At 39.0% G+C, this 14,593-nt stretch overlaps 1 protein-coding gene across 1 annotated transcript in view; it reads left to right on the top strand.

Annotated features, from left to right (window-relative positions):
• Positions 1 to 629: 629 nt before the first annotated feature.
• rgs19 (regulator of G protein signaling 19) overlaps positions 630 to 14,593 on the top strand; it is a 28,427-nt gene continuing 14,463 nt past the window's right edge. Inside the window, 1 exon segment of the mRNA XM_054609480.1 lies at positions 630 to 686. Coding sequence (XP_054465455.1) covers positions 630 to 686 — 57 coding nt within the window.

Consider the following 14,593-nt stretch of genomic DNA (forward strand, 5'->3'; position numbering starts at 1 on the left):
GACTCCTTTTAAGTAACATTAAACTAACTAAATATTTCAATACGCATCCATATAAATGTTAAACAAATATTATTAGCCTTTATGTATTAAAAAAAAAAAAAGTGTAGGTAAGTAAAGTAAGTTCGTGGTAAAATAGTGTATGAATTATTCACTTAAACGATCTGTAATGAAGTGTAGTAAAATGTACAACAAATAAAAGTTAATATATAGCCTACAGTATATAAAGTTTTATTATAGAGAACTCCGCTTAGATGGACGTGAATCCGCGCATGCGCTCTGCATGTCCGCCAGGGCGGTGATCTCTCTCCCTCCCTCTACACACACACACACACACACACACACACACACACACACACACACACACACACACACACACACACACTCTTTTTTATGTCTCTCTATCACTCTCTCTCTGGGAAAAACCCGAGCAGGAGGAGAGCAGCAGAAGGGGGAGGAGGCGGACTCCTTCTTCTTCTTCCGATACAGCGGCGGCGGCGGCGGCAGGATATTTAGAAAAATAAATATAAAAAAAAAAAAAAAAAAAAAAAAATCCACGCACCAACCCCCCCCCCCCCCCCACCTGGTGCGGAGCGGCGGGGCAAGAAAAAAAAAAAAGAAAAACCACACGGATGTGCCTCCGAAAGAGCAGCGGATACCGCCCTCCGGACCTTATTAATGCCAAGATTGTGAGTATCTGTTCGGCTGCAGAAACCCGCCTGAGCGCGGGGAGGGGAGGGCTGCTGCTGTCGGTTGTATTCCCCCTTTCCCTCGGCTCCGGTCGGCGGCGGAGCTTTTCCTCGCTCTGCGGTGTTGAGGAAAAAGGTCGGTCTCCGTGATTCCTTCCCTCCCTCCCTCCTTTCCTTCTACTTACCTGCTCGTTTCCTTCTCTCAAGAACGGGAAGAAGACAGGGAATCTTTTTTTTTTTTTTTTTTTGGGGGGGGGGGGGGTAAAGGAGGAGAAGAAGGGGTCTATTCTTTTGAAGGGGGGTTCTTTATGACACTAGCGGAGGTGTTTCAGTCTCTTATCATAAAACGCAGCTTATTGGTGGAAGAACTGAGGAACCATTAAAAGTCATTAAGTTGTCTTCCTTTGTATGTCCTTCTTCCAGTTCATGTGCTTAAGTAAGTTTGGAGAGAAACCCCAGACTACAGTACAGAGACTGTGAAGGTTTCTGCTGCTGATAACCATGGAGCCTTCCAGGCATGGTTCACAGGGTAGAACGGGTTCAGCTGCAGCACAGGTCAGCCATGACAAACCAGCATGCGTGACTTTATTTGGAATAAAACTTCATTCATTGAAAATAAAATATGGTTTTCCCCCCCCTCTCTTCTGTCAACCCAATAGAAAGTTCACTTAACTGTACAAATGGATTGAAGCTTTCCCAGCTGTTTTTTTTATTTATTTTTAAATTTTTTATATATATATATATATATATATATTATATTATATTTTATAATTATATTATATAATATATAATTATATTATATTATATTCCCTATATATATATTATATTATATATACATATATATATATATAAAGCTAATTATGTTTGGTCAAATTTGGCACAATATAAATTGCATTGGTAAGGAATGGTGGTCTAAGTTGTGATACAGGTTCAGTGATTTGGTAGATTAAGAGGAACCGTCTGGTGCTGGCTGCTAACTTCAACAACGTGCAGAGGGTTCTTGTTCTGTTGATTGCTGGGATGGCCTGACTCTTAACGGGCCGTGTCCACCAAAGTCTTTTCTATGCGGTGCATATTTACAATACACAAATAGCCTGCCACAAGGACATGAACAAATGTGTTTTTATTATGAGTTTGTTGTGAAATTGTTGTGGCTTCATCCTGCTAGCAAGCCTGAATGGAATTAGCAATTACTGATTATTTATGGATGGATTTATTGTGTATGTTTTATTATTGTTTTTATTGTTTTTATTGTGGACCAAACAAATTTCCACCGTGTGGGATAATAAAGTTGATCTAAATCTGAACAAAACAATAGTTAGTTACTCACCTTGATGTTTCCTCACCCACAATATCTCATTGGTCACACAGACGATCAGGTCTGTTCTTTCTCCCTTCGTGCTTCATCCAGAGCAACTAGGCCTGGATCGCATGTATTCAAATATTTTCTTATTTGTATAACTGTAGAATAACAGACTCCTTTAAAAAACAAATGCCTTTAATTAATCGGAAAGGTAGGAGTTGCGGCCCTATGCCAACCATCTCAGGCGAGAACGGATGAATGTCTGGAGTCCTTCCCGTGGCATGTCATTGGAGATGTGCAAAGTCAGAGCCCTTGCCACTGTAGCTTATGTCGAAGCGTAAAGTAACCCATGGAGGGCTCAAGCCGAAAGGGCGGAGCCTAAGCCTCTGCAGGTGTCATTAAAGAACAAGGCTTGCAGCTGGACACTACTGGAGAGACGGTGCGGAGACAGAAGACTCAAAAGCAGCTGTTTAGGGGTCGAGCACACGCAGAGAGATGAGGAGGGGAGACGCTGAGGCGTGCGTGCACCGTCCAATCGAGGTGTAAAAGCAGCACCCATGGGCTCATCATGACACATTTTGTTCGAAAAAACATGTGGAGGACGCCTCTGAATGTGTGATAGAGGAAACTTCTTTAATGACACAAGTCCGTGCTGCCTACTTACACGAGAGATTAAAGAACTCAGGCCGAAGCTTTGAATATTCACTGTTGATTGCTACCGAAGCTCTGGAGCCCAAAATATGGTATTTGGGACGGGCCTAGCAGCCATGTGCAACCAAAGTGTCTCAGCGGGAAAAAACTCTGTGCCTCCAAAGGGCTCTCAAGCACTCTCAGCTGAAAGCTGAAAAAAAACAAAAAACTTTTCGGTGGACACGTTCCTTAATGTTTTCCGAACAAAATGCAAGCGTTGTGTGAAAAACTCAATGGCTGCATTCCATAAAGTTGCATCATTTGACGCTGTAGTACACAGCACATTTTATAAACTCAATATCATCATATTCAGAACAGCGACTTCCCATTGGACGCAGTGAGCACTTGCTCATATATTACAGACAGAGCCTGTTGCGTGAACAGAATGAGGAAATGTACATTGTTTGCACAATGGTGCAACAGATCCTTAAACTCAGGGTTCTGATCGTATCACATATGTGAGTCATGGATCAGATCAGCGCAACCAAAAAAAAATAACTTTTACAGATCCATGAACATTTTTTTTTTTTTTTTTGCTGCCAATGCTAATTGACGAGCATTGATGATTCATATCCCTTTTTGTTTGGGTTGATTTCGGCAGCTGGTCTACAAGGCTCCAGAATATCATACCTCATCATTTTACTACAAAAACCTAAATAAAGTGTCAGCTGGTTGCAGGGAGAGTTTCATACTTGTTGTTGGTTGTATTGTATGTCATTTCCAGTTCATGTCACAATATATTGCGTGATTTTTCTTGTTAAAAAGGACAATTGTCGGAAGGTAGCATGTACTTCTCCCCCATTATTTTGGTGTTTTTTTTTTCTCCAGTCTGATCTTGAGCACACAGCTGATAGGTACGTGGTTTGTTTACATTTTGACGTAACATAACACTTGCTGTTAGGACACTGTGTCAATCTCTCTGCGGCCAAGTTCTCTGCCATTGATTAAGGTTGTTCTTTAATTATTCCCTGTTCAACTTCACTAAACGTTACATTTTTTTTTTCAATCAATGAAGGTGACGTGTGACTCCCGTCATGTGGTGCATTCATTGCATGTGAGGCAGATGGCCGCGGTAGTGCTCCTTTTTTTTCACATTCGCGTATACATTTTTGTATTTGAATACACAGCCCTATCAGCTGACCTTTGGGACAGTTAAGACAAAGAAATCACTGTGAGACTCCTTCTCTTTTCCTACAGTGTCTTTGTGCTTTGTGAGTTCATAGTGACCTTGCTGTACTTGATGGTATGTTTATGTATAAACTGACACTATGAAGCTCCTACATGCTACTCCTACAGCAGGCCAGGCGTAGTCTTGTTGTATACATTATCGTGTATAGCACAATCTTAGTATGAAGTATAACTTCAATATTCATATCGGGACTTATGGTTCTTAATAATTATCATATAAGGTGTCGCCTCTGGATAGTCGCTTTTAGATGGAGACACAGAAAAGCAGAAATGAGTGTGTTGTGTTCATGTATAGTTCCTTTGAGCAGAAATGGTATTTTACAACCTTTCTGTCAGTCTCTTCATCTCTTCTTTTTGCAGTAAATGTCTTTTCATGAATCATACTGAACAAATTTGTTTGAAAGTATTGCACAGGAAGGTGCGTAGCAGACCTGTCAGCTTTTAAAAGAAAGACTTTTCGCATTTCCTCCCTGTTTTCTATTTGGTGTGTCCGTGCATGTGGAACTGCTGGCCATCAAACCTGCTAAATCTTTGTGTTTTGAACAAGTTTTATCTTGAAGCGAGTTTGAAAACGCTGTAAAAAAAAAAAAAAATCCTCTTGAAAAAGAAGTGATATTTCTTTTAAGGTAAGGTTTGTTGGTGTATAAAGCAATTTTTTCTGGGTGACTGATCGAACCAAGTTGAAGGAGGAAAGTTGAAGGAGGAAAGGAAGGAGGACCGTTTCAAACACAAGTGTGAAAACGCCCTCAGAAATCAAAGGCATGCTCTCTGCTATATGATTTGTAATTTATTACACCATGAACATAAACAGGATCAACAGTATCAGCTCACAATAAGATAAATCTCTTGACTAATTTGGGGGTCCCAAACCTGAGATTAAAATACACACCACCTCTCAGATACTGACTTATACCCAGTCAGGAGTCTAGAGTTTTTTTAATTTGTGTGTTGCCAGTTGGTACACACTTCCTCTTCCTGCGTCTTTCTTCATTGTGTCTGTTGCTTACTTCCTCTATTTCATTTTAGCTGTTTTTTTTAAGTTGACTTCTCTTCCTTAGTCTCTTTCTCTCTCTCACATTTTCTGTCTCCCCCCCATTCAATTAGTTTGTTTTTGTCTTTTTGTCCACCTTTCATGTAGTGATGTGTGTGTGTTTTGTCTGTGGTTGCCATTCTCTGAGGTGTGTATGTCTCCATCATCATCTCGTGCCACGAGTGGTCTGGTGGTCACTCTTTTTTACTGTTGCTGTTGTTGTTTGATGTTTTGATTCGATTAAAAATTCACACAAACATAGCATTTCCATGTCATCACTGATGTCAAATTAAAACCTTACATCTCCGGAATGCAACATATTTGTCCGGAAACCTTATTTTTAGTTTGACCACCACACATTTTTGAAGTCATCCAGTGGGGATTTTGAAAGGATCGAATCAGGAGGTCGGAGAGTTTTCTCAGGCCATAGAGGACCATGTCATTCCTCTAATCATTTGAAATCATTTGACAAAAAGTCACCCAAAATGAATGAAGAAGTGATATGCTAATCCTGAGGCTGTAGATCATTTAAAAACAGGCTGCACATTTTTCTTGGTAAATCTCGGGCTCTAACTAACAATTACTTTCGATATTGATTAATCCGCTAATTAGTTCTCTATGAATCATTTGGCCTATAAAATGCCCATCAGCATGTTCAGAAGCCCAATTTGATCAAATTGTTTTTTTCCATTTCAACCTGTAACCAATTCATGTTTGCCGCTGATTTGGGTTTATATTTTCATATCGTCCAGTTGTTACTCAAAATCTTTGATAAGTCGATCTGATAGCCTTCCATTTAATAGTAACTCCTCTATTCAAACATGGCTCTCTTTTAAAAGTCTGTGTGTCTGTGCTTATCTTAAATATCGCAGTAAAAATCATTGCGTGCAGTTGTCAACCTTCCACCTTCTCTCTGTCTGTCGCTCACTGTCTCTCTCACAGCAAACGATGTGGCGCTCAGTCGTCTCTCTAACTGTCTGTCCTCAGTCCAAAAGTTACAATTCATTGAAAAAAGATAGATGTAGTCATTTCCAAAATTAGTTAGTTTTTTTCTAACAAAATACTCTGCTTGGTGTTTAGTTTTTCAAAAACAGCATTTTCACAGCGGTCAAAAAACACACAAAGGGAGGGACGCACCTTAATGGTGTGGTCTAGCAGCAATCTAACAGCACCATAAATTACATTTATATAACCACAGTAATAAAAAATAAAAGATTGTATGTGAAAATATCATAAAATATGATGACAGACATTCAAAGCCGTGTTTAAAAACCTCAGACAAAGCTTCAAATGTAAAAAGTGACATTCTATACAGACCTTTCCATGTTAAATACTCTCTTGGAGCACAGAGCAACGTTTTGGTGAGCAGGCATATAGAGAACAGAGATATGGGGTGTCTGATGCATAGAAACAGTTTGTAATTAGGTATTTCAGGATCATCACAATAGTTGCAGATTACTTTGTCGATCAATTAACAGTAACACTGAATTTTGAAATCTTGTCTATTTGCCGCACTAATAAGGTTCAACGCCAAACTAAATTTGTCATTTCTGCTTCTCTAAAGCATCAACTTTTCTTAATGAAATTGAATTAAGCCCTGTTTTTTTGGTGGTGTTTTAGCCTTGCTTTGGTCCGGTAATCACTTGAGTTTTTCTCCTGGTTTAGTCCAATATTTCCTGTTTTTTAAGCCATGGGTTGGTATAATATTTACTACTTATTTTGCCTAGTTTGGTCCTGTAGTTGGTCTTTTAGCCCTGGTTTTGTCAAGAGTGTATGCAACAAATAATCAGAACAGGCGACAAAAATGAATACCAAAATGTGCCAACAAATGTAATTATTAGTTAAATTGAGTCGAGTATTTAATTCCATCTTTGGAAGGGAGGGGAATCTGCCTGTAGTGAAACTAGCAAGCTCACAGACAGACTAAGAGTCTTAAACACTGTATGTAGATACGGTTAATAACTTCAAAACACATATTTGTGTGATTCAAACAGTTTTCATCTATGCTGTCACTAAACTTGACTTGAAGCGTGAAAATAACACCATGGGTCTGCATCAGACGCAGTTGGGATTGAGTACCTGATTCACTGTTAATATTAGCCTAAGCATTGGCTTAATGGAGTTTAAATGTGTGAATGTAACACTCGTCATCTTTGATGGGAATAGCAGTGACCTTCCATTATGTGCCAAGAGAAGACTTTCTGTTGCTCTTTATTAAATCATCTTGTTAGGACATCCTCCAAATGTTTGCATAAGAGAAGTTCATGGAAACACAAACTGGTTCATTGAGCTTTTGAAATTTAAAACTTTTTTGAAAATGTGTTCCTTGCTCAGAGCCTTGTTTAATAGACTGATGTTTCACCTTTGATAGATCCTTAAGGTGACAGGTGAATGATTGGTACATACACACTCACTATGGCTTCTTTTCTCTCCTTGTGTGTGTGTGTGTGTGTGTGTGTGTGTGTGTGTGTGTGTGTGTGTGTGTGTGTGTGTGTGTGTGTGTGTGTGTGTGTGTGTGTGTGTGTGTGTGTGTGTGTGTGTGTGTTCATCATTCATGTTTTTCTGGTTAAATGTACCTTCCCCTGGATTGTTGGTGCATTTTGTGGGCGTTAAATGCTGTGTGTCCTTCTACATGTTGTAAATTGTGTTTTTGGAATTTCACCAATATTCATGAATGACTATGTATGGTTTTGTTATCCATTTGTATTGTGCTTGGGTGTGGCATATCATATGCATTTGCACGTACATTTGTGCATTCCGTATGTGTGTGTGTGTGTGTATGTATGTGTCTGTGTATTTATAAAGGAGAGGTCCGAGGCAGAAAGGGGGATGACATGCATGTGTCCGGACTGCTAACATCGCTGACGACTCACACACTAACCGACAGCCCGCCCTCGCGACATGACGGACGTACTGGTAAACCAACTGCATCGCTTCCTCCCTCTCTGTCTCCCAGATTCATTTTCTTGCTTTTTCTCTCTTTGTTGTCTCAAGAAATGTATTTGTTTCCCCGTCTTGGCAATCATTATTACACTCTGAATTTCTACAGTGACTAAAATATACTAGATAACACTAGGTTTAGCAGCCCTCCCCCAAGAAATGTGTAACTTTTTGCACTTAAAACTATATTAAAACTATAATTTTGTACAATAACTATAAAGTGCTTCATAGATTTATATAAACCTAACTGGATGTTAGCATAGCACTGGTTCTCTCAACTAAGAGCAAATGGGATTTTTCCATTGGAACAAACATTTCCGATACTTCCACCTTTTCTTCAGGTATATAATGTTAAAAAATGAATACCACTTTTTTATTAAATCGCATTACTTCACAACACCACCACTGAGCAAAAGCGGACTGGTGTTTGGCGTGATAATGGTTAGTCGTCTTATTTAGCCACTTGTTAGCAATTTCCTTTTTTAGAAATATAAAACATTCAATATTCTCATATTTGATGTCGCCACCAGTGGAAAAGTTAGTCTGGAGCCTTGCTACCTGATCAAAAAACTGGAGGTCTTGGTTCAAAAACTGTTTTTTAAGCTTAAATTATAACGATATGAATGGCACATAAATCAGTAGGTTCCGACTCCTGAAATTGACATGACACAGTGTGCCAGAGAAAATACGTATTACTCTTGAGGAAATTATTAGGCATTACTTTTATGATACAATCTAAATGGCTAATGTCTTGTTTGAACACGTCTCAAAATGTAATCGGCTGCTGACCCAATAACGATAATTAGCTAAATCAAACAAATATATAGCCTATTTGTATCCTTCAAATATTGACATCGGTATAAACCTGAACAATCCAGTATTTGTTGGGCTCTATTGTAGTTCTCATTTCAGTGTTTTCTTTACCTTTTGTCTCCTCCTCTTCATCATTCTCTTAAATGTAACTGTCATTTCATTTCCACATGTTGCTTCCAATGTTGACTATATACAACTGCTGTCCCTCGTATCTGCTTGCCATTTCTTTTCCTCACACTTTTTCTCTCTCTCTCTCTCCCATTCCCTCCACTCTTTTTTCTTTTGTTATCTCTGCCTCTCACCCACTTTCCCTCTAAATATCCCCCCTCACTTTCTCTAATTCTTCTACCTTTCCCCCAAATTCATTCGCTCTCAACCCATTCCCGCCAAATCTTTCCATTATACTTGCCTGTTTCTTCTCTCTCTCTCTCTCTCTCTCTCTCTTTACTTTCCTATTATCCTTCATTTGAATGTATACTTATGCAAGGATGCTTGAAAGGGAATTATATACATGTTGGTTATGAAGAGCACTGGAGATGTGTGTAGACTTTAATCAGCGGGTGGCATGCCAGCCACAGGAGTTTGAGCATTTAGTCCGTGACAAATAACCTAAACGTATAGGCCACCTTTTTGATATGAGATGCTATTTTGAATATTTCTTGTTAATCAGTGGGTCATTCAACAATAAGGTTAACATCAAGGATCCGTATTTTTTTGCCATCTTTATGTTTTTTTCCGCTGTACCGAACCTGCACCAAACCGCCTCTCCTAAACCGTGGTATGAACTGTACCGTGACTCCTGTGTAGCGTTACACCCCTATGATGTAGCATTAAGACTTACCGTCTTTGAAATTTGTGTGCCCAAAAGTATGCGGAAAAGGGTGTCTACTTTTGGCAATGCAATGTACACCTTTATTTAATCATGGGAAAATCAGGGAAACAGCAAAACTTTTTTTTAGCAGCTGGCCTCTTTTCTTGTCTCCTTCCTTTCATAGAATAAGGGATAAAGACACAGTGGAGCTGTGAAGAGACATTCCTATCTCATGCATTAATGCCTGGGGTATTTATGTAGCTTTAGGGATACATAGTCAGATTTGTAAAGTTTGGTGTTCTTGTGAAAGAGAGACGTTGACAAGTCCAGACTGGACTCCAGGGGTGTCCAAGGTTAGAGGGAGAAAGAATGTAAATGTTGGGTTTTAGCAGCATTTTTTTTCACCTTTAAGCCATCTTGGCATGAATGGGCCCATGCAGTCATGACGGGTTGGGTTGTTCTGTGTGGGTGTGCGTGTGTAGACACCAGGTCTGATTCATCAAGTTTCAGAAAGAAACCAAGAAGCCCTGTGTGTCACAATACCTCTGACTCTGTTTCCTGCCTCTCTCTCTTTCTCTCTCTCTCTTTTCCTGTTGCATTGGGCTGGCTTTCGTCTCTCTTCCTCCTTTACTGGAGTGAATGCGTGTTGATTGATGGAAACGTCGTAGCTTTCGGCAAAAGAGTGCGAGAAAATAAAAAGAAGAACCCGTTAGTTCTTTCATTCAGTCCTCCATCCTTGATCCGCCATTGAATCGACTCGTCCCTGGTGAGCTTTGCTGCTGAATGGTGTCTGTGTGCTGCTGGTTGAATGTGCCTGTTACTGAATGGAGTTTGGTTATTTTGTACACTCTTGAAAGTCTTGACTTTATAGCTCAACCGCTAGAGCAAGGCATTATGGGGTAAGTGGTTTGATTCCCTCTCTTGCTGCCCATGCAGATGATAAGAGTGCCTACCAAAGAGAATGCGGCTTCATTGCTCGAATGTATGTGATTTTATCAACGCCTCTGTGGGTTTTTGAGAACATTCTCGGTTTTCTCTTTGATGAAACTTTTTCAACGCCCTGTTAGATAACTTGAAAATGCATCGTCATCAAGCTTTAAACAAGACAGTTTGTCTCATTTCCTGAAAAGTAGTCATCTCGGGGATATGCAGTTTTGCTTTTATTTATTTTTTTTGCTGATAAACAACAAATAACCTGCATGTTTTTTAAATAACAAAGTTTCAGATAGATTTCACACTTTTAAGGCATTGGCTTATTCTTGTTCATTGTTTATCGTTTATCGTTATCTAAAAAATCTAGGTCAAATGTTCACATTTATACGCTTACAATACAACTAACTACAACACCATTCAATTCAACAAACTCTAAACGTTTTTAAAAATCAGTTAATTTCAGTATGCAATGAAACGTGACATGCAGATGCCAGCAGGGAGTTTTGGATGCACCATCATCTGAGATTGAAAAGTTGGATTTGGCAGCTTTGCAAGAAATTACGAAAGTCGCATGACAGTTTTAATGTTCATTTTTTACTTTTTGAAAGGCTGCAGCTAACAATTACTTTCACAATTACTTTTTTAGACTTTTTTTGGTCTAATAGCTCTAAAAGCTTTTTGGGTCCAGCTAGAACACAAAGATAAATATCTCATAAAACCAATCTCTGAAGTTGCTCAACTAGTAATATTGTCAAATAAATGCAATGAAATTAAAAATACAATATTTCCAAATGAGATGTTGTTTTTGTGTTATGTAAAAAGTTACATAAAGTGGCTTGGAAGTACTCAAGTAAAGTACAAATACCTCAACATCTTACATAAAAATGGTACTGAAGTAGTCTTATTGTACTTAGTTACATTCCACCACTGCTAGAGTAAGAGCACAACGTTATATACAAGAGCACCAAGTTCTTCATAGCTCTAACCTCTTGTTTATGCTCTTCAAGTGCACCATTGATGCATTTAACATTAAAATGTACAGAGTTTTCGTATGGGGGAGCATGCCCTCGGACCACTTAGAGGGTCCAAGGTCCACCAACCATAGTCTAACAAATCCTGTGTGCAAAGATCAGAGTACTCCGTTTAACCCTTCAGCTGGTCCAGAGATACAGAGAATGAACATGTCGACCTTCAGTGTCTAAAGAAAGGATGGCTGTTGATGGACACATTCTTGTAATCCGCTTCAGGGATCAAACCTTTGAGTTGAAAACAAAAATACTAAGCTTTTAAAGGATCAGTTCACCCAAATGACAAAAGAGCTGAAGATGGAGTTTTTTGTTTTGATTGTCTCTGTGCTGTGGGCTTTCACTCGTATGACAATGGAGGTATAGCATTGAAAATGGCCTTTGGTGGTTTTGTCACATTGTGTATTTAATGGGATGTAAACATCCTGTTGTTTAGTAAAGGGAGATCCTCTTCGAATGGGCGTTTAGCTGTTGTGATTGAAGTGAAGCGTGTGTGTGTGTGTGTGTGTGTGTGTGTGTGTGTGTGTGTGTGTGTGTGTGGTTGTGGTGTGATTATAAGTGGACATGTGTATTACAGTGCGTTTGTGTAATGCAACTCTGAATGCACATGGGAGCAGTTGTAGCTTGATTGTGTGTATCTAGTGTGTGTGTGTGTGTGTGTGTGTGTGTGTGTGTGTGTGTGTGTGTGCGTGTGCGTGTGTGTGCGTGTGTTTAGCCAGGCTTGTCCATATAAGGTGAGGAGAGGAGATGAATTTTGGAGCTTGTCGCCGCAGCCCTCTGGTGAAAAACCTTGAATCTGTCACCACAGAGCGCTGCTACGCTGGATTTATAGACCCACTTACTGTGTGTGTGTTTTTGTTGTTAAGTAAGAGGGAGTAGTGTGAAAGCCAACGTGTGTGTGTGTGTGTGTGTGTGTGATTTTCAAAGAAAGTAAATGAAGTGAGACAGATCAAGAGCAAGAGGAGAGGAGCACACTGTACAAAGAGCGTGTGTGTGTGTGTGTGTGTGTGTGTGTGTGTGTGTGTGTGTGTGTGTGTGTGTGTGTGTGTGTGTGTGTGTGTGTGTGTGTGTGTGTGTGTGTGTGTGTGTGTGTGTGCATTGTGTGTGTGTGTGTGTGTGCGCGCATTAGTGAAGCTTTAGCAGTGTTTAACATGTCAGGGCAGGAGCTCCTCTCCTCCATAAAACATTTTTCTGTCTTCCTGAACCGAATCTGGGGTTAAGACTTGAAGATTTGTGCACCTCTGTTTTTCTCTCCACTTTTTTTGTCAATATAAAGAGGAGAGCCATTCATCCTGTGAATGTCCTAAGTCTGTAGTTCGTGGTTGTAAAGTCATTTTATATATTTCAAGTTAGGTCATTTTACTCATCTAATGCTAAGATGTTGGCCAAGCAAAGGTGATAGACTTCAATTAAACATAGTAGGTATAAGTGTCAACAGAGTGAAGCGACATACGTGTGTTGTGGATATGTTGTGTTATGCATTAAAATCAGAACCAAAACAGTTGAATATATGCAACATGTTTGATTGTTAGTTGTTTGTGCAGCAGAAATGTCAAACATTTGCTGCTTTTTTGTGCTTTTAGGTATTATTATTTTTTTTTTGGGGCTAGACTTTAGACTTTTGGGTTGTGGCTTGTTTTAGTCTCACCTTAAATCTAAGGAGATCTAATTTGAATTAATAACTTCCAAACTTGCCAAACTTGCCTCTCACTTCCAGCTGTGAGGTAATAATGCCTAAAGGTGTAAGCGTGTTGCATAAGTCAAGAAAATTATTAGCCAATGTGTACTAAAGATGAGATCTTCATCCATAATTAAGTGTTACGTATGAGGGGAGTGAGATAATTTTTTTGACTATATATGACTTCATAGTTCTCCAGAATTTCGACAGGATCACGCTTGCTTCAGAGCAATGAGTGTTTCAGTTTAAAGTATAACCGTGTTGACGTGTGACTTTCAGCTGAATAGGGCCGTGGTTGCTCGTAATAATTTACGAAAATGGTTGCCGTAGATACGGCTTGATTGAAGCGGTGTAAGAGGACATCTAAATGTTCTGTTTTAGTTTTGATCAGCTGCCGTCACTACGAGTAACCACGGACGCATTATAACATATAAAGAAACGCATGGGATGCTATTAGTCGTTAAGTGTTGAAGTGATAGTGTAGACAGTAATGCTTTGTAAAATACTTAATTAAAGATAATTCTTAAAAAAAATTATAAATGATAAAATATCATTGTAATTTTAACCCAATATTATAAAACTGAAAACAGAAAAACACTGAAAATAACAATTGTTTTGCATGTCAGCACTTAAATGTGTGCTCTTAAGTGTGCATATATTTTGTTTTACCAAAGAACAAATCCCAAATAAGATAACATTGGTGAATGTTAGAACATTTTTTTGAAAATTGCATAAGTGGGTTTAAGAATAGATTTCTTGTCAAGAAGATTTGGTGAATGAGGCCCATTGTTTTAGAAAAAATACAAAGGATCACACATCTGTAGAGTGTGTTTTTAGTTTCCTTAAAATACATCTGAGAACATGATACATGAGAATACTGATATAAGCTAATAACTCAAATTAGGGTGGAAAATAATCCAAATAAATTATAAAAAAAAAGGATAAACTGTCTCATAAAAGTGTCTTTTGAGAGAGAGGATTGTTTAAGATACAATAATTTCTTTTGACAGTATACCAGTATATCATATTGTATGTCATATTTTTATTCTCAAACATAGCCTAACCTTGTCATGTGATATGTCACTTCAGTACACAGGAACAAATATAACCATATACCCATATGATTCTCATAATAGACACTAACACAGACTATCCCGGTAACAACTTGCCCCCAATTTAGCACTCTGACCAAACAGGGTCCAGGACGGTAGACATGCATGTGTGTGCTCATGATCAGGATGGTACCACGTCCTCGTTTGAGCAAGGTAAACCCTAAAAGCAGCATCGCTGGTTGCGGAGCAGCATTCAAAATGCAGTCATAGAAGAATAAACAACACAAGTATGCAGAATTAAATACAACAAACCCAGTTTACACTTTTATTTTACTCTTTTTATTTATTGAAAACATGTGGCGGGTCCCCTCCTTTCCTCACCAGTGCGTCCTGTGTCCTCCATGACACAGCAGAGTGCCCTGTTAGTATTCAGCAAAAAATATG

Source organism: Anoplopoma fimbria, chromosome 12 (assembly GCF_027596085.1).
Source record: "Anoplopoma fimbria isolate UVic2021 breed Golden Eagle Sablefish chromosome 12, Afim_UVic_2022, whole genome shotgun sequence".
NCBI lineage: Eukaryota > Metazoa > Chordata > Actinopteri > Perciformes > Anoplopomatidae > Anoplopoma > Anoplopoma fimbria.